The sequence below is a fragment of the Mustela nigripes genome, chromosome 1 (genome assembly GCF_022355385.1).
Source record: "Mustela nigripes isolate SB6536 chromosome 1, MUSNIG.SB6536, whole genome shotgun sequence".
NCBI lineage: Eukaryota > Metazoa > Chordata > Mammalia > Carnivora > Mustelidae > Mustela > Mustela nigripes.
The window spans coordinates 9581880-9606839 of NC_081557.1; the positions used below are offsets into that span (position 1 = coordinate 9581880).

The window sequence follows — 24960 nt, forward strand, 5'->3', positions numbered from 1 at the left end:
AAGACAGCCCCGGGGCCCTATCCCGACCAGCAGCCCTGAGCATGGTCACTGCAGCCCTGGGCGCCAAGGCAAGTGTTAGGGAGGCTGGAGTCAGAGCTGGGAAGAGAGAGGGGAGGGAGCACGTTCTGCTCTGGGGAGCGGAGGCAGCCCCCCTTTATGCAGACTTTTTGAGGGGCACCCACAGGTACACAGCAGCCCTGCCTCATCTCTTGCTGCCTCCCCTCCCCGCTGTACTCCAGGCCGGTCAAAGTATTTCCAACCCAAGAAGGTGACGCCGCGTACAGATGAGGACGCTGAGCTATTGCTTGAAATCACAAGCACTGGTGGCAGAGTGGGGACTGACACACCGGTCCCTGCGCTGTCGTGCTCTCCCTTGCAGGGGAGCTGAGGCTTGCCTATGTTCCAGCTGAGACTTTGACGTGGCCTCCTCATACATGGACTTGGGCTTGAGCTGCACATGGTGTGAGCGGCTGGCTGGGCTCGCCCCCCCCCTTTCAGCGGCTGCCTGCGCCTCTTGGGACTCTTGGGACGCTCTCACCGCTGCCACCACCCCCGCCCCCAGCCTCTCCTCAGGTTACTTTCTGCACATCTTTTCTCCCCAGCTAGGGAGTGCATTCTTCCAAGACAAGGCCTGGGTCCACCCCTGCCTCCCGCGGTGTCCCCGAAGCTGGGCCCAGCACAGGGCCTGGGACAGAGGGACCCCAACACATTTTCGTTGAACCAACATAAACTGGTGAGGAGACATTCCCTTCACTTGCGCGGAGAATCACAACTTTGGGTCCCATGGGGGTCATGTGGCCAGTGAGGAGCCGGACAAAGAAAGGGTCACAGGCATTTGGTTCTCAGAGCAGGAGGCAGGCCTCCACAAGGGAGCCTGAGGGGTCTTCCGGACGGGAGGACTGAACCTTGCCGCTGCCCAGCCTGAGCTTGAGGACCGGGCTCCTCCTGTTTCCCGTCTCCTAGCGGGACAGGCTGCCACGTGTCTACCTCTGCCCGAAGGCCACACTCTCCTGGGCCTCCCCACCTCTGCACGTGCCCTTCTGCTGTGACACTGGCCTCTTTTCTTTCTCCAGCTGACCCCAGTGACCTCATGCTGCAGGTGTTGTCTTCATTAAACATGACCTTGGGGCGGCTCTTCTTGTCTGAGCACAGACAAGGTTAGCTCTCCCTGCCAGGGACCCCTAGAATACTCTCCCCATGGCCACCACTGCGTTCATCCCAGGTTAGTCCCGGTGGAACTGTTTTCTTCCCCGGGACTCTGGGCAGGGCAGGGCAGGGAGTGGGAGAGGCCTCTGCTCCCGAGGCCCATGGCCTAAAGGGTCCCTTGTGGAGGAGATGCCATCACTCTGCCTCCCGGCCCCTTCTCTTCACCTGTTTGGGGGCCCAGTTGTGGCAGGGACGATGAAGCTCTGGGGCCTGCCTGGCCCACAGCTTCCCAGGTGCCTCCTACCTGGGTGTCCTGGTGGGTGTGCAGGCTCTGTGGGAAGCCCCCCTCCTCGCACGGCTCCTCCTTCGACATCAGGCTGCACAGCGCCACAGACACGGGAGACGAAGAGCTGGGGGAAGGCCGGTTAGCAGGGAAGTGGGGTTCCAAGTTCCTCAACCCGCCCTGCCCCCAGCCAGCCCTCCCACGCCACCTTCGCCACCTTCGCTGCCCTGCCGAAACAAGCCACTGAGTCCTCACACAGCTTGAAAATGAGCCCTTCCGGTCAGGCCCTAGACCGCCCTTTCCCATCTACCATCCCCCACGGCCTTCACACCCCTGCGCAACAGCAGTTTCTAGATGAGGAGCCCAGGGACTGCCAGGGTCGCACAGCCAGAGCAAGGGATAAAGTCAGCATCCCTCCTCAGACCCCTTCCCTGGGCGGCCAAGGCCCCAAGCTGGCACTCACTTCATCTGCAGAGTCAGGCTGAGGTGCAGCGGGGTGCTGCTGCTGACGGGGATGCGGTAGGTGAAGTTTCCAGGCCTGCGGGGGCAAACATGGCTCCTGAGACCAAGGCTACCCTGCTGGAGCCCCTTGCCTGGATACCCCAGCCCCCGGGTCTGTACTGGAGCCCATGGAAAGGGGCTGCCCCACCTTGGGGCAGGGTGGGGGAGGGGGACGGGAGGGGGACAAGACGGGGAGGACATCCGGGCCTCCTCCGCACTGCCTGGGCTCATGTCACCTGACGGAATCTGTCCTTGGGGTGAAGGAAGGGAGCCAGGCCCACCTGCAGGCATCCCCTGGAGCGCAGTACTGGGAAGTGATGGGCATTGATGTCTCCAGCACCTGGATGGAGGTCAGGGAGGGCACTGGGTCCGCAAGGAGAGAGGCTGTGGGGGCAGGGAGGAGGGTGACAAGGTGGCATACGAATAAGCAGCAGCCAAGCCGGTCCTTGCCAGGCTCGCATTCAGTCACTCACACCTTAGCATAAATTAAGTTTCAGGTTATTCTTTCCAGACCGCGCACAATGGCCAGGGTCACGCCACCCTTTTCCCTGGCAGCACTACAAAGAGCCACTTCCCCTGAGCCTGAGGCCTGCCTCCTCGGCAGAACCCAAACCCCAGGAGCAGGGATGGGTCTTCATATCCCTTGCCAGAGGCATACGGGAGCCCGCACACAGCCCAAACACATCTCTCCATGTTCAGTTCGGCGGCTTGACGTTGGTGGCCGGCAGTTAGCCGCGGTGGGAGTATTCACCACAGATCAGGACTCTTTCCCTAAGAGCCCAGTGTTAAACACCTCCCAGTGCCCCACTCCTGAGGGCTTGTGGCCTTCTGTGGATGAACGCCCCACAGACGGCGGGCTGGGCCAGGGGTTCTGAGGTGTGACGTGGCAGGTGAGGGAGACAAGGCTTTCTTGGTCATCTACGGTCTGGCTGCTGCCTGACCCGCCCGCCCCCCCAACCTAGGAAGGGGAAGCTGGGCCCACAGAACATCTGCTGGACCTGACACATTTTCAGCTTCGTGAGGCACAACCCAGGCACGCGAAGACCCCTACCCCCATCCTGCAGGATCCAGTATGCCCTTGGGATCACCGACAGATACCAGATAAAGACAAGATGGAAGGTACCCTTCTCATTTCTCTTCCGGGCAAACTCCTGTGGTCCTTCAGAGACTCAGTTCCAATGTCACCTCCTCCAGAGAGGCCTTCCTGATCACCTCCCCACCTCAGTCTGGATGAAATGCCCTCCCCAGTCACCAAACTGCTAGCGCATCCCCTCAGTGCCCCGTCACGCTAGTACACTACTGTGTTCTCAGGTGTCTGAGCCTTCTGGGGTCAGGGCATGTCTGTCTGCATCACCCCAAGCACCCCGTACAGAGCCAGCCACAGAGCAGCGGCCCCGGAAATGGTTGGCCCAGTGAGCAGCCCCCGGTGGGGTTTACCTATCACTTTGTACTTTAATCTCAGCAAGTCACAGTTTCAAAGCTTTTTTTTTTCCTTTAAGCCACAAAAACCACCAAATGAAAGCTGATAAAGAGGCCCATTACCGAGAGCAGAGCCACTGGGCTGAAGCCCAGGAGGCCCCTGGCCTCCTCTGTGACATCCGGGGCCCTGGCATCAGGCAGACGTGGAGTGGGAGTCCAGGTCTGCTGCTGCCCGGCCACACGACCCAGCTCCGGTTTCCCCCTCTGACCTACGGGGATGATCCCTTCCTTGCAGGGATGTGTAAGCCCTGAAGGAGGAGAGCTACATAGGCTCCTGGCCTGATGGCGGGACTTTGCAATGCCCAGCAGATGTCTGTGGACAGTCCTGCGCCGGGCCTTCCGCCGACCGGGCTGAGATGCGCCCACACCAGTGAGCTTTACTGGCTGAGCTGACATGGTGGCGGTGGCGGGGGGACGAGTAGGGCAAGTACCTGGCTGGCCCCCGGCCTGAGTGGGCTGAGCAGGGCTCAGGCCAGGCTGGGGGACCCCTCGGCGGGTCCGGCCGTGGAGACCAAGGCTGGGGCTGTTCTTGGCTTTGCCCTGCCCTCCAGGGAAGGGGACCGCAGGGCTGGCCAGAGGCTCTGAGCTCTTTGGATGCTTAGAGTGGCCAATACCATTGGCTGACAGGCTCCACGACTTGGCTCTGATGTTGGTGACGGGCAGCAAAGCCATCTGGCTGGGGCCTGTGGGGAGAATGAGGGATACGCTGAGAAGAGGGACCTGGCTGCCTCCTGTCTGGCTTTCTCCAGGACTTCACCAGACTCTGGGTGACCCCCCATCTGCCTCTTTATTCCTTCAGGGAGACCCACCGACCTTTCTCCAGAGCCTCATTCTGGGCTCCAGGCTACCCTCCCCCCAATGAGTCTTTGGGGCCTTTCTCTGGACTCCTATAAAATCCCTTCAGCGCAAACCCCGGAGCCGAGAGAGCCATACCTGAGCTGTTGGTGGAGGGGCTGGGACTGGGCCTGAGGCCGTGGCCAGGTTTAAAGCTGGGGCCAAGACTAGGGGCTGCGGTAGGGCTAGGAGTGGCTGAGGAGCAGCAGACGACCGGGCAAGGGTGGCTGGAGCACAGGTCCAAGGTGGGGATGACCGGACCCGGGGCCGAGCTGGTCAGGCCAGTGGTAACTGAGGAAACCAGAGGCTATATGAGCCAGAGGTGGGCAGCTGAGCCCCCTCCCAGAACACAGCTCCCTGCCCCCATCCCCACCCTCCAGACCCACGGCAGGCACGCACCCAGCAGCAGAGAGGGTGGTGTGCCTGGCACCCCAGTGGTCACAGGGGACTGTCGGAGCTGGGTGGTCCCGAAGCTCTGGCTGGACCTGCTGGGGAGGGGTGGGCTGAGCTCAGAGGGACTGCAAGAGCCTGGACGGGGAGGCCTGGGAGTCCCAGAGAGGTGGACAGGGATGGCGGAAAAGAGGCAGGGAGCCAGGAGCCAGAGGTAAGGAGGGAGGGCACTTGGTCCAGACACGTACCATGGGCACAGGGCCTCGCTCCCCCCAGGGTGCTGGGGCCGGAGCAGGGCCAGAAGACAGGAAGTGGACACGGCAAAAGAGCTAAGGGGCGGCAGAGAGGAAAAAGAGGGGGACAGGTGCAGGGGAGGAGAGAGAAAAGACACGGTCAGAGAGAGCCCTGGAGCTGAGGTGGAAGTGGGCAGACAGAGCCCAGGGTCCCGCCCTGGCCTTCCATCCCCGCCGACTCCCCCCTTCCAACCTGGGCCCCTCAGATGCCCCCTGACTCGCAGAGGCCCAGCTACCTCGAGGAGCACTGAGTAGAAAAGTTGGCTTCAGCGGGGACCGTGGCTGCCCCTCCTCCAGGGAGACCTTCCCACCCACCCCTGCGAGCCCCAGCAGGCTGAGAGCCAAGGTGCCGTCCCCATCAGAGAAGACCGCTTCCACGGCTCCTCTGCCCCCAGGCTGCCCACCAAAGCCCTCCTGTCCTGGCAGCTTGGCCGGCAGCCAGGCCTCCAGGGACATACCCATCGGTTTCTACCAGGTCCTCCTCAGTGCGCAGGCTCAGCACATACAGTGTGGACATGGACACCACGCTGGGAGCCACAAAAAAGGGCCACGGTTAGAGCCGGAGCCATGGTCCTGGCCCTCTCCCTTGGGCAGGGTCTGTGGTCCTTGGCTCCAGGGGCTGGGCTCGGGAATGAGTGATGTCTCTCCACGGGTCTCCCCAGTCCCAGGGCCACAGAACAGAAAGAGGCGGCCCTCTCCCCTCCCTGAAACCTCAGGCAGGTCTCGTCTCCCAGCCACATCTTCCTCTTCCTCCAGGCCTGGCCCCAAGGGCAGCTCAAGTCCCCCAGCCAGCCACCCCTGGAGCCCAGAGCACAAGTCACCTGAAGGCCATGACCACCACCAGGGCGATGATGGTTCCCTGAAGAAAGCGCTGGCTGATGCAGGCCTGGTCTGGGACCACAGAAGATGGCTGAGGACCGAGAGGAAAGGGGGAAGAAGCAGAAAAGGCCCAGACTTAGGGAGCCCATGATGTCACTTGGTGTGGGCTTTGCTGGGGGTGGGGGTGCTAAGGCCGACTGACTCCTACAGTGGGGGGTGGGGGCTGGGGAGAGGAAAGGAGAGGAAGGAGAAACAGGGCCAGAGAGCTCCAGAGCTGGAAGAGAGGAGCCCTCGAGGTCGGCAAGCCTGGAGAGGGAGGGCCCAGCCCAACCTGCCTACCCCCTGCACCAGCCTCACCTTGCTGGCCACCTTGGGGGGCCTCTTCTTGTGGGGGACACTGCCCGCTCGGCTGAACTGGCTTCCCGCATGGCTGCAGCAAGAGGGCCAAGGTCAGAGGTGCCTCCGGGAAGGGGGTGTCCCTCTGCCTGGCCCACGCCCGCACCTGAAGGCGCCCGAGCTGCCGGTGGACTTGAGGCTGTCCAGCCGCCGCAGTCTGGCCAGCCTGTGGCTCCAGCGCTCCAGCTCGTCAATGCGCGTCTCCAGGTTGTCGGTGAGCTTGCACAGCTCCTTCACGGCCCCCACGTTCTCCATGAAGATGCGCTCCTGCCGGGGGCCACGGGCAAGGTCAGTGCCCAGGAGCCCTGGGCGATGGGGAGTGGGGGGGGGGGGTGCCCTCCACGCTTTCCTACCCAGGCCAGCCGCAGTGCCCCCGCCTCCCCCTGTCTACCTCCAAGCGGCACCCCCACCTCTGCCCTGTTGCTTGGGCCATCTGGCCCATCAGAACTGTGCTTCCCACCCCTAACCCCTGTCAGAACACTGTCACTCGGAGGTGCCGGCCTCTCCGATCTCATGAACGTGGGGTCTCAGGCTTCGGCTCCTCACTATTCAGCCCAAGCCAAAGCACAGGACTTCATCCTCACCATAAGCCACATTTAAGCTTTGCGACAGCCACCTGGGAAGCCCTAGGCAGTGACTATCTTTAACCTCCTTTCCAAGGGGAGGAAAATAACCCCCCAGGGAGCTTCCTCTTGCTGTGGACCACACAAGCAGAGTGTCGCCAGTCCCCGGGCCCTGGAACGCTCACGCTCACCCCCTTCCGTGAGGGGTAGGGAGGAGGCTCTGGACACACCGTGAGTGAAGACCGGGTTGCCCTCACCCTCTGCGCGGGAGTTGAACGAAGCTGGAGTTGGAACGCCCTCCAGCCCACCCCACCCCGGCCCTTGCCCGCCCCCGCCATCCTCCCACCCCCACACACCTTGTTCACCACCAAGAAGTTCTCTATGGTTTTCCCATTGGCAAAGACAACATCTCCAGTGTCCTTCACGGCCTCTGGCAGGATCTCCTTCACTTCCTGGGCGATGACACCTGGGGGGTTGGGGGGGGGGGAAGGGTGGAGAACACCCACAGAACCAGCATGTAAGGAGGGGGCCCAGTTTGAGGAGGGCCAAATTCTGGGGACCAGAGATTTGGGATCCAAGGTGCTCTGGAGCAGGGGGCTCTGTTCCCCAGTTCCGGTGTGGGGTTCCCCGAACTGGAGTAATGGTGGACTCCTAGGAGGAAGGATCCCAGTGGAAGTGGGCAGAGATGAAGGCAGGATTCACCTAAGGAGCCCAGGATCCCGGGACTAGGATTCTGAAACTTCCGGTGTCAAGGTGGGTAGCCACCCGGGGGGCCCAATTTTCCAAGGGCTGAGGGCCTGGTTTCTAGAGGGAAGGATTCCCTGGGTAAGAATTCCAGGGAGTCAGGGGGAGGGGTTCCTGGGAGTGGGGTCAACAGTGGGCGGGGTGACTGGGGACCGAGGTTGCCGGGTCCTGGACCCCAGCCCCAGTCCGCGCAGGCCGGTCCCTACCCGTCTCTGGCGCGGTGGCCTCGATGCCCGCCGTGGCGGCGAACTCCGGCTTGTATCTGTAGTGCACCAGGCGCATGCGCGAGATCCTCTTCAGCTGCTCGGTGGTGTCCACCTGCGCGGGAACCAGGACCGAGACTGAACCCCTCCCCAGCCAACGTGGGCCCTGGAGCTCAAGACGGAAGCAGCCTCGGCTCCGCAGTGCGGCGGAGACCTTGCAGCACCAGGGTCCAGTGACTGCAGAAATCTAGGACCTGGCTCCCTCACCAACATGCCCTTCCACCTAGCCCCGCCCCTCCATGGGCCCCGCCCCCACAAGCCATCCGCCCCTCCTGCGGGGAACGCAGCTCTCCCTGCCCCCATGGTCCTGCCCCTCATCCACAGCCCCGCCCCCACCTCCTGCACGTGCTCCTTGGCCCGCAGGTCCGACGGGTGCATGAGAGAGCCCATGACCTTGACGTTGCCGTGCACGACCAGCGCCTCATCAGGCCTGTCCGTGTTGATGCCCACACGACCATGGTGGAAAACAGTGTCGGGCACCTGCGCCCGCTGCCACAGCACGTCGCTGTCACTCTCAAACTGGCCGGGGTTGGAGGCCTACCACAAATTGGGGGTGGGGTTGGATCAGTCCCAGGGGACGGGGGACCTGCAGTGACCTGGCAAAAGGGGAAACCATGCAGCCACCCCTCTAGCTCCAGGCCAGGATCCTCACCCCATCACGCCCAAATTAAACTGCCCCTGGCACTATGGCACCTTTCAGTCCCTTGCAAGATCTCAGAAGGCTACCCAGGCCTTGTCCACCTCCACCCTTGTGAAGGAGACACTGTGGCTCAGAGGATGGGAACTTGCCCAGAGTCACCCAGCTAGGGCCCAGCAGGATCAGCACTCTAGCTCCCGTCTCCCCAGAACCCCAGTACTTTTCCTGGGTGCTGCTTTTCCCAGCTCTTGATCCCCTGGGAGGAGGGAGCCCTCACCCTCACGATGATGCGTTCTGAGATCTGGGCAGCCAGCGTGTAGTTCTGGTTCTGTGCGTGGGCCTGGAGGGCCACCACCAGCATGAAGTACCTGGGGTGCACAGGGGTTTAGAGGCACCCAGGGTCCTACCCCACCTGCCCCCATCCCATGTCTGGGGTACAGTGCCCAGGCTCCCAGCACCCCTCCCCCGTGGGAAGAGGGCATTAACACCTTAGCCTCCAGTGGAAGAACCCGAGTCCCCACTAAAGTCAGAAGCTCCCCAAGACCCGCTGCTAGAACCCCAGGGAGCTGCTAAGTCCATTAGCCTTAGGTTTGAGGCTCAGGTGTCTCTTCTGTACAATGGGTCAGTGTGTGGGACACTGTGACAGTGGGCGGCGTCTTCCTGCCCCTCCTGCTTAGATCTGGAGGGCCTGGCGGGGCCGGGCGCAGCCCACTCACCTCTGGTCGGGGTTGGGTTTGCCCTTCTTACGCATGTTGTTGGCCGTGGTCTCGCTGAAGTGCAGGCGCCCCACGGTCACCTTCGTGACCTGCTCAGGGGGTAGGTTGACCCTGCAGAGGAGTAGCGGGGACTCAGGAGGCGGGGAGGGGGCTTCGAAGAGCCAGGCCCGCAGTCAGGAATGCGTAGGAGGCAGGTACCATGGCCCCCTAGGCTCCCAGGCCAGCTCCAGGGCTGGCCAGTCCATCTAGAACCACCGCCCAACCCCCAAGGTCAGATACTCACGTGACAGGGTTAAAGGGCCGCTTGCTCCGGTCCGACTGGGACTGCTCGATATTGATCGACTGGTTCAGGGCCTCCAGCTGCGGGAGAAGCCGAGGCCGGTGACCCATCTGGGCCAGGGTCCCCGCCTGGTTCTGCCTCCCTTTAGATGCTCAGCCCAGGCCTGGCCCAGCCGGAGCTCCCCCAGAAGTGGAAGCATGGCCCTCCCGTCAGTGAGGGCACAGACAGTCACCCTGCTCTCCCAGCTCCGCACGCACCCACTCACGCCTTCCACGGACACACGGCCCGCACCTCCACACACGTCCCCCAAGCTGACCTCCATCAATACCCGCTCCCACCCAAAGCCCCACACTCCCCAGACCCTCTCCCACACCCAAGTCCCTGCAGCCCCTCCATGAGTGATGGCTGAGCTGCGCCAAGGCCAGGTCCGGCCTGGATCCCTGCCCTGAAGGAAACACAGGCAGCCGTGTGCCCCCAGGGAGCTCACGGGCTCCAAATCAACCACTCCTGGGGGAGGGGCACTAGAAAGACCCCAGGGAAGGAGCCTCAGGACAGTTGTCCCCAAGGACTAAGGACTGCAGCAGAGAGAACAGAAAGGCCAAGGAGCAGTCTGCCCGGAGAGGAGGGGTGGAATGGGCAGTCTCCGTGTGTCCCAGAGAAGGGGAGCGGCCTCAGGAGAGCAGGGGTGGTGAATGGGCACAACAGGTCTGGGGCACAAGCGATGGCAGAGCTGCAGGGAAGGGCTCGTCCCAAAGGCCTTTGTGGGCTAAGCTCAGAAGTCAGGGCTTTGCTGGGAAGGCAGCAGGTGCTCTAGAAGAATGGCAAGTGTCAGGGGCGCCTGGGGTGCTCAGTGGGTTAAAGCTCAGGCCATGATCCCAAGGTCTGGGCTGGGGGTGTAGCCTTGGGATCACTGGGCAGAGAAGGAATCAGGAAGCACAGCTGGGAAGGGGGCTTTGCTTTGGGGTCTTTCAACTCCCCCCAAGGACTCCTGGCTCCCCCCACTCCCCTCCCATCCTCGCTGAGCCCCCAAACCTGCCTTCACTCCGTGCAGTTTCAGGTAGAAGCAGTCAAGGGGCTTGAGGCCTTCGGGTGTCTTGACGTACTTGGGCTCGCCCAGCAGGCCGATGTACACTGTGACCTGGAAGTGGTTCTTCTTCTGGCACACGAACGCGTCATCGCCCACCGAGAAGTTGAAGCCCTTGTCGGCGTCTACGCGGTAGGTGAGCATGGGCCTAGGAGCAGGGGAGGGTACTTGCCAGAGGCTCCCCCCGCCAAAGCCAGGCGTGGAATGTCCCTCTCCAGTGTTGCCTTCCAGAGCGGTTTCCTATCCGATAGCCACCCCCCGATCCTCAGACCAGGCATGGGGCTGCCCCCCACCTCTCAGAAGTGGAAACTGAGTCCCCAGAGGGATCTGAGCTCAGGTTTGCCAACTCTTGGGCCAATATTCTTTCCTCTGTGTGGCTGAGCCCAGCCCACCCTGGTGATGGGGCACATGGGGCAAGACCCCTGAGGCCCACCCAAGGGGAGTGAACTCCTGAGGAGGGGGCTTCGCGGCCCCTCATCACACTTGGCTCCTTCCCAGAATGCTGCCTAAAGCCCCCTCCCTCGCAGGAGACCGGGTGAGAGGGGATGGTCTGCAGAGCTTCACGGGCCTGACAGCTGGTTGCCATGGAAACGGTGGGACCAGGCGCCGGCGCGGCACTGGCCCAGCCCCAGCCCACTGGCTTGCTCAAGCCCCCGAAGTCCTCACCCTGACTTCTCCAGCTGCCCAGGTGAGGACAGGGGCACTCTGGGCAACAGAGACTCAGCTTCAGTCTACCCATCTGTCGCTAGGCAAGGATGCCAAGCATGGATTCTCTGGGGGGGCCCTCCAGGTGGCAGGAAAGGGGGCAACTATTGGCCCATCCTCACCCAGGTCCCTAGGCACAAGCAGTGCTCCTGATGCCCAGGGTCCCCCGGAAGGAAGATGGGCAGAAAATGATTCCAAACTCAGGGGAGGAGCCTTGGGGGCTTGGCTAACATCTGCAGAAGGCCTGGAGCTCCACCCACCTGCCGGGTAGGGGAACACCCAGGAAGTACACTGGGGGCCCCACCTGCCAGCTTCCTGGCCTTAGGGCCTGAGATGGCAGGGCTGGCCTGGGAAGCATGGTGGGAAGAGTGGGGGGGATCCTCCCCAGGCCATAAGGGTGGGATCTCTGAAGACCTCTCCCCCCATCCTGACAGGACCTCCAGGGAGCCTTCAACCACGACAGCAGCTGGATCACCCACCCAGCCCCAAGGGCTTCTGGCTTCTTGCCCACACAGCCTGGGGCGCCCAGCTCCAGGAGGCTGCTCTCAGCCACCCTGCCCAGGCCTGGCAGTGTCCAAAGGGCCTTGCCCTCACCCCCACGGGACCTCTGCAGCAGTGAGGGGAGTGGTCCCACAGTGCTGCTGGCCTGGTCCCAGGAAGCTGAATCCAGCATGGGTGGGTACAGAGAGCTCGGAATGCCCGCCCGGACAGCCTGTCCTCCCCCACCTGCTCCGCCCTCTGTCCCAGGGAGGGGGCTGCTGGAAGGGCCCTGCCAACACAGCTTCCTGCTACCTTCCTGGAATGCTGAAGGAGTGGGGGTGGAGGAGCCAGAAAACACCCATCCACCCCCTTCTCCCTCCCTAGGCTCCCACTGGCCCCTCCCTGACAGACACCACCTCCTTAAGGAGGCCGTGGGTAGGCCCACAAGTCCGAAACCCCGAGGGCCTGTCCTAGCTCTGCCCTGAGCCTGCTGCTCTCCCGTAACCGGGGCCCATGTGGTGCCCAGTGTGCTCCCAGGTCCTGTCTGGGGCCTTGACACTGGGGGGTGGGGGGTGGGGAATGCCCCGATGTGGTGGCAGGAGAGGGGGCAGGGCACTCACAGCTCCTTGTAGTTTGCGTCATACAGCGTGGCCCACTTGTTCTGCTGATGCGGTTGCCACTTGATGGACTGGTAATTGGGGTCCAGGTAGGAGCCACTGAGGCTATCACTGTCCTGCAGGAGACCTGGAGGGAGGGAGCAACCATGTGGGCCCTGTGCCCCATGCCCCTACCTCAAGGGGAGCTGGCCCACTGTGAGCTCAAGCAGGCCAGGCACATACCTGGTGAGGGTGCCCCTGGTGGGTGCCAAGGTGGTGTCTGGACCCGGGCGATGCTGAGGGGCAAGGAGCCGGGCCCCGGTGAGAGGGGTCCCTGGGGAGGCCAGGGTGGGGATGGGGCTCGAGCTGGGTGTGGGGGCAGTGTCGCTGCGGTCCCGGGCTCCTGTTTGATCATTCCATTCAGCATCTGGGCATTGAGGGTGTTGGAAGGTGATTCGGAGTGCTTCCTCTTCTTGGAGGGGTGTGCGGGGAGCCTGGGGACAACACAGAGGCATGCCATGGGGGGCTGGCTCGTTCCTGAGCCCCTTCCCTTCCCCCGGGCAGTAGCCCCTTCCCCTCTTCACCCCATTTCAGCAAGATATGCCCAATCCAGAGGACGCCCCTCCAAAAAAGCCCCTGGGCTTTACCTCCTCAGTGCTCCCGCATCGCTCTGTAAGGTCATTCCCTGCTTCTGTCACTCCTCTCTACCCCCTGGATCATGGAACCAGGAGGGCAGAAGCCACACCTGACTTGTCTGTGTGTCCCTGTCAGGCCCAGCTGTGGGCCTGGTGCACAGAGTCCCCCAATAGTTTGTGGAATGAACAAGCCAGTCCCTTCCCTGGGGTGTCATCCTCAGGGCCACCCTTGAGAGTGGGGACTCCACAGAGAGCAGCCTCCGAGGCTGGAAACAAGCCCCAGGGGGCGCGGGCCGCCAAGGCTGGGAAGGAGAGTTTCTTGGGGAGGAGGCTATGGAGCCTTGTCCTGAACTAAACCTTCCATGACATCTGGATGTCTCAAACAAACAGATAAAAGGACAATTCCACTGTTTGGGGTCAGAGCAGGAGGCCCCGGACTCCCTGAGTAGGTTGGATAGTCACTGGTGTCTGGGGAAAGGCACAGCCCGAGGTTCGTCCTGGCTCTGTCCCATCCTAGTTCCGTGCCCCCGACAAGCATTTCCTCCCCCTGGGAGCCTCAGTTTACCTATCTGGGCAATGGGGGTGGCCACACTCACCAAATAAGGTCGTCAGAAGCATGTGGCCGTAGCTACAGAGCTGCTGAGCGGGCACCTCCATAGGCACACGCTTACCCCCATCTCGTGGGGGCAGAGCTCCCCCCAGGCCCCAGTGCCATCTCTGCCCCGCCCAGGTCCCCACCCCCCAAACCCACCTGCCCCAGGCTTACTCAGCTCCGTGCTGCTGCAGCAGCTGGTGTAGCATCTGGGACTGCTGAGTGTGGTGCAGATCGCTGGGCACGAGCCCCTGCCCCATGGCAGCATAGGCAGGCATCGGGGGCTCGGCCTTCATGTACAGGTCCCGCGGCAGGACAGGGTAGTGAGGTGGAGGGGGCGGGGGCGGCGGGGGGCCTGGGAGGTGGGCTGGAGGTGGAGGCGGGTGCTCCAGGCGAGGAGGCACGCCCACGTGGCACAGGGTCTCGGGGGTTATGGTGCGCAGGAGATGGGAGTCTGCAGGAGAGATGGTGGGGGGGCGGGCATCAGGGACCTACGTCACTCAGGTCCCTGGGCACAGGGTTTCCCACCCTCTCCTGAGACCAGCCCCAGGAGGGAGGCGGGCTAGGCAGCCTGAGGCTGGCCACTAGAAGCCCCGGCAGGGAGACAAGCCCCTGTCCAGGGGCCGGATGGGCAGCTTTAGCTTCTGCTCACCCCGCCCCCCACCCCGCCGCCCCCGGGCCGTCCTAACTGGCTCCTTCCCCACAAGCCTGGCTGCCCGGCGTCCTTCCCTGGCCCCTCTCAGTCCCGATCCTCCTCTGGGCCTCAGGAAGGAGTCTCGGGGGCCCCCCAGCACAGTCCTGCAGCAGCCCTTCTCCATCCGGCAGCCCCTCTAGCGGGCTCCCAGGGGCCAGCCCCCCAGCTCCCTTTGTTCCCCAGGAGGCATTCCAGAAATGTTTTTGGTAAGATAAACAGAACTCTTGACCCCTTTCTGGGCTGTGGGGAGACGGCTGCCCGAGATCCTTCTGCTTTTGGCCACCTGGGGGCCGCAGCACCCCTGGCACCCTCCCCCACCAAGGGAGGTGGGCCCAGGAGGTCAGCCAGGCCTGCACTCGGGCTGTACCCACGGCCTTCCCCGGCCGTCCACTTACCACCGAAGGGTGCGTCCATGATGGCGCAGGCGGGCAGGCGGGTGGCATCGCCGGCCGGGACAGGTTCTCAGAGGCCGGGCCAGGCCCCCCACCCGCCAGTGGGGAGACAATAGCCAGCGCCGGGGAGTATTTGACCAGCGATAATCTGGGCCTGTTGGGCGGCCGCTGGCCCCCTCCCTTCCCTGCTCCCTCCCTCCCCGATAAGGCCGCCCCAACCACTCGCCCAAACCCCAGAGGGGGAGGGCGGTGCCCGCTGGACTCACCATTCACCTGCTGGGGGGAGTAGGCCTCGGAGCCCGAGTCTGGGGGAGAATCCGGCAGCGTGCTGCAGGGGGAGGAAGGCGCCGTTGGGCAGGGGCCGGGTCCCTGAGACCCCAGACGCTGGAGGCCTGAGGTCCCCTCACTGCCCACCTCCAGGGGAATTTTTCTGCACGAGCCATCTTGGGGTGCCGGACAGGGTCTGGGGTAGGGTCTTTGGGCTCCTGACCTGTATCCCCTCAGACCTCCCGGGCACTTGGGGACCAGGAACCAGTGTCCCTGATGATGGAACAGGATTCAAGGACACAAGCACGGCACAGGGATTCAAGGAGCAAGGGTCAGGCCCGCTGCTCTCTTCCCACACCCACCGAAGCCCCACTTTCTAGAAACTCTAGGGGAGAGATCTCTGGGGCTCTAAGGAGCTGGGCCGCCGCCGCCGCCCCCCCCCCCCCGCCCCAGGGGCAGGTACAGGCTGGGCAGGGAGCCAGCCTCACCAGGTCTGGGTGTATTTTTTTCTTCAGGTTTTATCAGCGGTTCAGGCAAAAGAAAAACTCAACCATGAGAGATTAACACCCTGCGTTCGCCCAGTGAGGGGAGGCTGCGGCCCGGCGGGAACCCCACTCTCTGACTGTCCTGGTCGCACGTCTGGAGAGACTGCCCACCTCCATGCCCAGGCAGCCGCGTCCTCGCCGACACACCCCTAGGCTGATTCCAGGGCCCTCACGCCTGCCTGGATGAGCCACAGGCCCAGCCCCTTGGGCTGTGCAAGAATGACAGAAAAGCAGTCCCCAAGGGCTGCCTGGGGCCTCTGCCCTGCGTCCAGCATCTCCTGTCTGCTCCCTGCACAGTGGCCATCGGGTTTTCCGGTGTGGAAAGGTCCCTGCTGTGAAACGTCTCAAGTCGGTGGGACCTCGTGTTGCTTCCCTACAACTCCTCGTGCTGCTCAATCGTCCTCAATGTGGTGATTTATTGATTAATAAGTCCCTCCCCAACAGGCCTGCACGATCCTCCGCAGGAGGGACAGACCCTGGCAGGTGCAGGGGTGGTGCAGGGCCCTGGGTCCCTCCCAGGGGGCACACGGTCTCTGCGCAGTTGTGGGCAAGCCCCTTCTGTCCCTTAGAAATGGCCTCAGTGTGCCGCTGGGATCCTGCCGGGGGGCAGCACAGCATCACTCACAAGCCAGCTGGTTCCGGGGTCCCCCCGGGAGCTGGTTACTTGAAAGGCTCAATGAGCTTACACAAATAGAGCCACAGCAGGGACAGCGATAGGGGACAGCGGGGACAGCAGTAGGCATCCAGCAGGTGTTTCTCACACGTTCGTTCTCTTCCCTCCCGTCTTTGCCCTTTGGGGTCTGGTCTTAGGGACAGTCCCTCGGCTGGATGTCTGCCCTGGGCAGCAAAAGCTCACCCCTAACACCCCAGCTCACCTCCGCAGCCCTCCCCCAGCAAGCCAGGCGACAGGTCCGGTGTCCCCCACCCCTCCGGTACTTCCCCTCTGGGATTGTGGAAATAATCCCAGAGGGGAAGCACTTTGAGCTAACCCTACAGGGTCCCCTGCTCCTGCCCCACGCTGGGGAACCCAGAACCCTCTTCGAGCCCCGCTGCAGAACCCAGCAGACCCATGTTCCTGCCTGTCCTCACGAGCACAGGTCTGTGGGCGGCCCTGGAGTCTGGCTGGGCTGCTGACCGCCACCATCCTGTGGTCCCAGCCGGGTCCCCAGTGTGGACTCCTCGGAGAGAGGAAAGAAGGGGCCTGGGAGGCTGGCTCGGGCAGGGGGAGCTTTAGGTACCACACCTGTGCCGTCGGGCCGGTGCCCGCAGCCCCAGCAAATAGAAGCTAGACGCTGGAGTGGATGGCCCAGGGCGGTGAGGGGACCTTGCGTGCCCTGTGTGTGTGCACATGTGCGTGCCTGCGTGTATCCATGTAGGTAAGCAGCCGTGTCTCTAGGCTTGCCTCCTCCCATCCCCTTTACAGAGCTGTCAGAGAATTTTCGAGTGCTTACATCAGCCCTCATCACTCCCCTGCTCAGAATCCTCTGGGGCTGCCCACAGCCTCGGAACAAAGCCATGAGCCCCTCCCCAGCCGCCCCGACCTACCCACAAGGCAGCCAGGTCACCACGGCTGGCCGGGGCACCGCCAGCACCTCCTCAGCCCATAGACCCTGCCCCCCTCCCATCGCACACCTGCCTCCCACCCTCCCCGCCCTCACTCACCCTGGGGCATAGGGAGCCTTGGGCTCTGCCTTGATGGGGGGCCCAGAGCCCCCCAGGAAGGGCTTGGGAGCGCTAGCCATAGCATTGTTGTTGCAGTTGAGCGGGGCGCTGTAGCTCGGGGCGGGGAGGGAGCCGTGGCGTCCTGGGGACGGTCCGCCCCCAGGGGGGCTCAGGTGGTGGCCCCCGCTGGAGCCGGGGATCGCAGGCGGCCCGTGGGGGTAGGAGGCTGCACCGGCTGGAGCAGAGATGTCAGGGAAGCAGCTGTGGAGAAAGGAAGCAGCTCATTGCCAGCCAGGACCCCGGTAGCTTGCGGACCCAGGGCCGGAGCACACCCCCCAGGTGAAGGGCGGAGGCCGAGGGGAATGGGGGCGGGGCCACTCACAGGTCAGAGGCGTCTTCCTTGCTGATGTACTCCTCCAGGATGCTGGTGTCTATGTTGGAGGGCTCCAGGGCCCCATTGATGTCGTGGCCTGCAGGGGAGGGCCAGATGTGAGCACCCCTAGGTCTCTGGGCCCTGCCCTATCGCTCTCCCCAGGCCGGGGCCTCCAGCACATATGCCCCCAGGCTCCTCCCCACCTGCACATCCATGTCCAGGGAGAGTCCGGCAGTGCCCATCACCTGACGCCCTCCAGGAGGCATCACAAGGATGCTTCCCTGGCCCCCAGGCTGCCCAGTGTCTCTGAGGAGGGGAGGAACCCAGAACACAGATCGGGGCCAGACAGGCCATTTCCTGTGACGTGAGCAAGTCCTCCCTCTTGTCTATAAAATGGGGTCATTATTCCCAAGTCTTATGGGGAGCCGCGAGGAGTAACAGAGGAACTTTACGGAACGGAGTGCCCGGTGGGCAACTCAGTGACTCTGTCCCGCCCTGCCTCCTTCCAGAGAGCCCAGCTGCCAGGTCCCCAGGAACATGACGCCAGGCTGGCCTGAATCACATGTTCGTGGGGGGCGGGGGCATACGGCCAGGGAGCCTCCTGCACCCAGGCCCCAAATGCAGATGGAGAGGGAGTGGGGACTAGAACCAGAAGTGTCTGGCTCAGCCTCCAGCAGAGCTCGTCTCCCCCATTAACAGGGCGTAGGGTGTCCAGCCCTGGTATTCCAAAGGATGAAACGGGCCCAGAGAGGTAAGGGCTTTGCCTGGCTTCACAGCAAGGAACGACAGTGGCCCGAGCTCCGCTCCTCCACCGCCCTCTCCTGGGCCCTCCCTGCTGGCCCCAGCCCCGAGAAGGGGAGGAACTCACAGAAAAGGCACCCAGGACTCTTGGGCATAAGCAGGGGAGGAGAGGGGGAGGCGCTGGCCTTTCCCCTCCCAGGGTCACCTTGCAGGGGGGAGCAGGAGGGCGGGGTGATAAGGGGGCTGACGTAGGAGATGCGTCAGCCCCGATAATGGAGGACGGCCCCACCCACACTGCTGACCTGGGCTGACCAGCCCCACTGAGGCAGGAGATACCCCTCCCACAGGCCCCTGGAGCCATGAGTGCGGGGGCTGCACCTCATGCCTTCTCCCGGGGGAGCCCTGGGAACAGCTCGGGAAGATCCAGGAACAAATCCTGGGTTGTGTCCTCCCTGCTGTGTGACCTTAAGCTGGTCACATACCCTCTCTGAGCCTCAGTCTCCTCTTTAGTAAAATGGGGACATGAACAGCTAATACTTTACAGGGCTGACTGTGAAACAAGTTAAGGTATGTAAGGTGCCCGGCGCACAATGAGTGCTCAGCAAACAGAATGCCTGTCCTCACTTCACAGACCCAGAGCCCTGGGGTCCCCACAAGCCCCTGGCCCAGGCCCCTCCCTGGCCCCAGCCGGCATTTCAAGAATGCTGAGCCCCGCTTAGGTGATTAATGAGTGGCTAAGCCCTCCTAGGAGTCACGCGCTGCCCGCGACAGGCCCTCCTGCTGGCCCCCACCCCTGGCTCACCCAGCCAGGAACCAGGGACACCCACCGAGCACTGCCAGTGGCCATCCAGGGAGCAGCGTGGCCCGGGCGAGAGAAGCTTCTCAAGCTGGGAATGACCGGTCTGCTCATCAAGGTTCTAGATTCCCGTCTACAATCTGGTCCCCATCCCATCCTTCCCTGTTACCCGAAGATCCCATTTATTAAATGCCTACTGTATGCCAGGCACTTCGGGAACCAAAGACATTAACAACCATAGGAGTTTATTACATGCAAGGCATCCCGTGGGTTCTTCATGTGCAGTGTGACACTTAATCCTCCCTGTCCTGAACGGCGATGATGATAAGAGGACACGGATAGTGACAGCGGCTCTGTCTGCAGGACTGAGAGCCTGCCTACCAGGTCCCGGCACTATTCTCAGTGCTTTACATCATTAACACCACCCTTTTATTCTGAGAGGCCAAGTCTCTTGCCCGAGGCAACACAGCCAGGAGGATTCAAACCCAGGCACAGGTGGTTGGTGGTGGATGAAACTTCCTGGCCATTCTGGGCTGCCCCATGTTATGGGCTGGTGTGTGTGTGTTGGGGGGGGGGGGGTTCCCCTCAGGGGCTAGGGAAGGAGGGAGCATTGGAGCATTACCCCGGCCCTGGCTGCTGAAGCTGCAGGTTTTCGAGACTGAACCTGGAATCTACAGTGAATGATGGGGTGACAGAATCCTGGTGTTGCTATTTATAATACGCCAGGCCCCCTCCTCCCGTCCTCCCCCTCCTCTGGCCAGGAGCGCTCCTAATCACCCCTAATCCTCTTGCCCACCTCCCTTGGGATGGGGGGGCCTCAGGCAGAGGCATCCTGGGAGACCCTAACGAGAACCAGATGTGGTCGAGGGGAGGAGAGTCCCTCCCGTGCCAGGGGCCGGGAGGCCTGGAGGACAAAAGAGGGAGGAGAAAACCACTGGGACTGGGTGGGGGAGAAGTCTCAGGTTTGGGGAGTTGGTGGGCCTCCTGAAGAACACTGAGCCCACATCTTGTCGTTCTCTGGGACCCCACAAGGCCTGCCTGGTGTTCTCCCCACACGGCTCAGCCTAAAGGATCTGGGCCCCAGGCTGCCCCCAAAACCATACTGGAAACTTCTAATCAGACGTTTGGGAGGGCAGGGTGAGGGTGGGGGCTTGCTGGAACCCAGAGGTTCCTGAGTCGGAGAAGAGCCCCCAGAAACCCAGGAGGAAGGCATCAGCACACTTTTGGGGGTCCCCTGTCCTTGACTGCTCCCGGAAAGAGCTCTGGAACATTCTGGAGACAACAACAGATACCTGCCAGGCAGGAAGCTAAGTGTGGCTCCTGCTGAGCCTCAAGATCTCCCTGGGAGGTGGGGAGGCTGCCCAAGGTCCCACAGTCAGAAAGTGGCACCACCAGGTCACAAACCGGCTTCCCAGCCCGCCCCCTCCTCAAACCCTTCCACAAATTTCCACTGCTCAGGATAACAAGAGCCCTCCCGGAGGTCCACAGTGGCCTGCGGCCTGCTCCCTCCAGCCTCCTCTCCTAACCAGTTCCCTGCAACTCTCCCTGTCCTGGGGCCTTTGCACGTGCTGTTTCCTCTGCTGGAGGAAGCCCGTTCCCATTCACTGGGCTTGCATGTAAGTTTCTCCGAGAGGCGCCCTCTGACTCCCATTCTCGTGACTGGCGGCCTCCTTCTCATCCGGCTCCTCACTCGGCTGCTAGCACAGACCTCACAGGAGGGTGGAGGGTCTGTCCACCGCTCACCCGCTGCCCACAGCTCACTCTCCAAGTAGCCACTCTGTGCAGATACTCTACATGGCTCATATTTCACTCCTGTAACAACCCTCCAGGAGAGATGGTTTTCGTGCTCTCCATTTTACAGATGACGAGGCTGGCTCAGAATGGATACAGGCCTTACCCAAATTTTACAGGTGCGGAACCTGGGATATGAGGCCAGCCCTGCTCTGCCTCTCTGGGGTATAAGCATCTAAGCATACAGTAGGCACGCAATAAATGTTCATGGAATGAATGAGCAAAGTGGCACACGGGACACTAGAACCAGGCCTTCCTGGGTCTGGGGACCTCCAGCCAGCCATGTTAGGGACAGAGCCCGGGGCTAGGCCGGGCCCCTCCAGGTACCGCCCCGTCCTGCTGAGCTCTGCGCCCCAGCTGCTCCTTGAGGATTAATTAGGGCCTCTATTACCTGCTTTTAACAGGAGCCAGACACTGCCCTGTCCCAGACAGGATGGGATAGGGGCTATGGAGAGGAAGCCCCCTCCCCTCTTCTCTCCTCCTCGCTTTAAGGCCACCCAGCTGGGCAGGAGGAGAACCGAAGGGATGTAAGCCAGGCGCAGGATGAAGGCGGGTGGGGGCCCAGGTGGTCCTCCACCCTGGACCCCTCCCTTCCCCCTCCTCATGCTTATGACCACCCCCCCACCAGCTGTGGCCACTGGCTGAGTCTGGGCCATTGTCCCAGGGAACGGGGGAGGGTGGGGACCCGGCACAGTGGGAGGCTTGTGCCCTGCCCACACCTCCCCCCCACCCGTCAATGGGGCACTTGTCAATTCATGTCCCAAACATGGCGGAAATCCCGTCGGCCACGTGGCTGTGGGCAGGGGAGGCCAGGGCCGAAGGATGCTGGCCAGGCCTCGCTGATCAGAACCTGGGGCTGACGGGGCTCAGACCCAAGTCTGTCCCCCTATTTGTCCCTGAGTGCCCACCCCAGGCGTCTGAATCTGAGGGCACCCTGAGGGCTCCAGGCCACGGCTGGGAGCCAGGATGGTGGGGGTCAGGGGACAGCCCACCCTAGCACCCCCCATGATGCCCTCAGGGATCCCTAGGGTCAAAGAGGCCAAGCCGCTAATGTGGGCCCTGCTTCATTGCTGTGCAACCCTTGGCAAGTGACCTGACCTCTCTGTGCCTCAGCTTCCTTCTCTGTCAAGTGCAGCAGGAATCCCTGCTTCACGGAGTGGTCCTGAGTCTTCAATGCCAGGGCGGGAAAGCTCTTCACCCCCAGAGGCCATCCCTCAAATAACAGTCATCACTGTTTTCATCCTCTGGGGGCTCCCCTCCCATCCCCTGCCCAGGCTGTACCCTTCTCTCCCATGTCTCTCCACCTGACTGCAGATCTGCCCCAGAGAGCCTCTGAGGGCGAGGGCGTACCTGTACCGGGCTGTTATTCTGGCACATCCACAGCAAAGTCCAGCCTCCAAGCCTTGGCTATAGGCCCCCACCCCCTACCCTGGTGGATAAGCCCTTGATGGCTGCCCCCCTGCTCTGGCAGCCCCTCCTGGATTCCCTCAATCACAGCGGGCCCCCAGTGCTGTCACTTATTTCCCAATGTGGCCTGAGCTAACTGACGTGCTCCAAACTAGTTCACTCTGGGACAGGGAACAGTGGGCTCTCACCTCCTTTGGCTTGAACTTCCTATCTTTATTAATATGATTTGTGATTAATGTAATAACTGCTAGCCGTGCCCTCTTCAGGCTTCGACCTGTGACTAGACTTCCCACTCAAAATGCCTTCCAGTCAGATGCTTGACTTTGCAAGTTGTCCTTTGCATCTCTGCATCATGTCCCCAGGTAGCTGGGGGCTGAATGACAAGGATATGGCTCCTTGGTCATTGCCATCAGGTCCTTAAATCTGAGCCATGGTTGCCTTTATTTGCCAAAAATGCAAAAGTACCCCATCTTCTCCACGGGACCTGGAATCTTCGGCCACCCCTGGGCTACAGCTCTGTCCTCCCCTAGACCCTACACAGCTGCCACCCTGTCCTCTGGTCGACCCAAGGCTGAAGTTAGAGCCCCAAGAGGCTCCTAAGCCAGAACTGAGCCCAGAAGCTGCAACGTGTTCTGTGGGGACCCACATTGGTCCCCAAGGATCTTCAGTTTGCTCTGGAGGGCCCCCAGCCCTGATGCTACACGGCCAAGCGAGCTCCCATCCGATGGCCCCATTCCTCTCGCACAAGCTGGGAAGGCCTCTGCACAGGGGAGGAGTACAGACCCTGCAGCTTGAGGCGTGGACACGTCTCTACGGGTTACCCATGTCCCTCTGGATTCACACACCAGCATGTCCCCCATAGATGTGTGTACACAGGGGCACACTCCCCGTGACACACACATGATCGTGTACACACCCACACACACACAGTGGCATACCCCTCCCGCACTGACACACACGTGTGCCCATTCATTCATTCATTCAAACAATTACTGAGCATATGCTATGTGTCAGGCATGATGCTTGGCTCTGGAGCTATGGTAATGAAGAAAACAAACTTCCTGCCCATGAGGAGCCGATGTTCTGGAGGCAGAGTCAGATGACAAGACCCGCAGGTAAAATTCCATAGCATTTCAGAAGGTAACAAATACTATGGAGAAAATCAAGCAGAGAGCGGAGGCAGGTGAGGCAGGAGAGCCGGGAAGAGCTGCAGTTTTCAACAGGACAGTTGGGGAGGGTCTCCTGATACCCACAGGGAGTGGGAGCCAGTGCAAAGGCCCTGAGGCTTGAGCGTCTCTGTGCTTATTCTCATGTCAGCACACCTCCCAGACTCGAACGATCGTGCACACAAATGCTCACTGGTCCAGGGGCAGGCCCAGGCCAACAGCACTCCAGATCGGAGTCAACTCAGCGTTGCAGACCTTCGGCTACCCCTACTCCAGGCTACAGACCCTACAAGGAAGAACCACAGAGGGAGAAGAAAGCCCAGGGGCTGAGATGGTCAAGAGGAGAGTGAGGGAAGGCCCCAAGAGAGCAAGGGTCCCCAAACTCCTCAGAGGGGCTGAGCCTGTCATTGTACCTTATGAGGGCTGGAGGGACCCAGGTCAGATGCAGACAGTGCTCTCCCACTGATGTGGCCTGGAGACAGGCAGAGGACAGGATGCCCTGGGGCTTCCGCAGGCCAGGTTAGTGGAGGCTCTGGACTCAACCCCTGCCCCCAAAGCCGGGGTTTTGCCCTTCTGTCCCCTCCCACTCCAGGCTTTGGCACTCCAGGGGTCTCAGGACTTGGCATCACACAGCACACAACCTTGACCATCTGAGTGAGGGCTCCGAGGTCCAGAGAGGTCACAGGGCTGAATGGAAGTCACCCAGCCCAGCCATCCGTGGTGGGTCAGGACCCCTCAGCACTCGAGGAGAGGCCCCCTCCCGCTGTAGGCGGACACCCAACTGTGACAGGAGCCCCACCATCCTCTTCTCGGACCTCAGCACTTCTCTCCTGGAAATGAGACACCACCTGGCCTTCCACTGAGTCCCGGGACTCCCAGGAGGCAACTTATGCAAAAACCTCTGGCCCGTGTATGCAGCGAGCAAGACAAAGGACCATCAGCCCTGTCCCCCCTGCTGCTGGCCTGGCCCAAGCTCCCCATGGAGCTGAGGGGCAGGGTGGGGCCCCAGCTGGAAGCATCAGGGACCAGGAGCCGGCATCAGGGCCCCACAGGGCCAGACCTGCAGGAACCTCGGGCCCTGCCTGCAGAGTGCATCCCATAAGGCTGCTGGTTCCCCCCAGTCCTTGGCCCAAACAGCCCAGAGAGGGTGAGGGAATTTCCTAAAGCACACAGCACCAGCCACAGGCCCCAGCCCAGGGTGGGGCACTGACCTACCCCGCGGATCACTACATCCTCAAAGTAGGGGGGCAGGCCCCAGGGACAGTAATCACCGTCCAGGCTGACATTTCTGGGGCATTACCGCACCGGGCACTTAGCAGGCCTCAGAACACCCAGTTCACCCAACCTCCACAGAAGCCCTGAGAAGCAGGTACAGGGGCTACAGCTGTATTCCCATTTTAAGGATGAGGAAGTAGAGGCACAAAGAAGTGCAGAGATCGGCCCAGCAGAGGGACTGTGGGCAGCACTCCGGGGAGTACATAAGGCCATGACTTACCTGATCCCCAGCCCAGGGGCTACCCACACCCAGCAGGGGCTGAAGACTTTCACAGGGGAGAGGAACCCCCCCATACACACAGCCAGGCTGTGAGGGAAACTGAGGCCCAAAAGCAGGCGGGGGGGCCGGGGTGCGGTGTGGGCCGTGAGGAGGAAGAAGGTGGGAAGGAAGGGCAGACAGGCTGGGTAGGGCAGG

General features: G+C 62.1%; 1 protein-coding gene across 6 annotated transcripts in view; it reads right to left on the minus strand.

The window, feature by feature from the left end:
- The window catches only part of MYRF (myelin regulatory factor), a 32577-nt gene that overhangs the window by 2920 nt on the left and 4697 nt on the right, over window positions 1-24960 (minus strand). Inside the window, exons 1-25 of one of the 6 annotated variants that reach the window (XM_059404333.1) lie at window positions 17573-17738; window positions 17379-17466; window positions 16997-17257; window positions 14789-14850; window positions 13611-13890; window positions 12453-12703; window positions 12234-12357; window positions 10381-10576; window positions 9348-9424; window positions 9065-9175; window positions 8626-8716; window positions 8048-8248; window positions 7655-7766; window positions 7061-7170; window positions 6248-6408; window positions 6103-6175; window positions 5748-5836; window positions 5385-5453; window positions 4882-4962; window positions 4643-4728; window positions 4343-4534; window positions 3841-4092; window positions 2212-2314; window positions 1893-1967; window positions 1451-1556 (exon numbers count right to left, since the gene is read on the minus strand). In XM_059404333.1, coding sequence (XP_059260316.1) covers window positions 1451-1556; window positions 1893-1967; window positions 2212-2314; window positions 3841-4092; window positions 4343-4534; window positions 4643-4728; window positions 4882-4962; window positions 5385-5453; window positions 5748-5836; window positions 6103-6175; window positions 6248-6408; window positions 7061-7170; window positions 7655-7766; window positions 8048-8248; window positions 8626-8716; window positions 9065-9175; window positions 9348-9424; window positions 10381-10576; window positions 12234-12357; window positions 12453-12703; window positions 13611-13890; window positions 14789-14850; window positions 16997-17257; window positions 17379-17466; window positions 17573-17723 — 3402 coding nt within the window. In that variant the 5' untranslated portion in view covers window positions 17724-17738. Of the gene's footprint in view, window positions 1-1450; window positions 1557-1892; window positions 1968-2211; window positions 2315-3840; window positions 4093-4342; window positions 4535-4642; window positions 4732-4881; window positions 4963-5384; window positions 5454-5747; window positions 5837-6102; window positions 6176-6247; window positions 6409-7060; window positions 7171-7654; window positions 7767-8047; window positions 8249-8625; window positions 8717-9064; window positions 9176-9347; window positions 9425-10380; window positions 10577-12233; window positions 12358-12452; window positions 12704-13610; window positions 13891-14525; window positions 14673-14788; window positions 14851-16996; window positions 17258-17378; window positions 17467-17572; window positions 17739-24960 lie in introns of those variants that run through there. The other 5 variants (XM_059404326.1, XM_059404362.1, XM_059404353.1 and 2 more) reach the window with 5 other exon arrangements.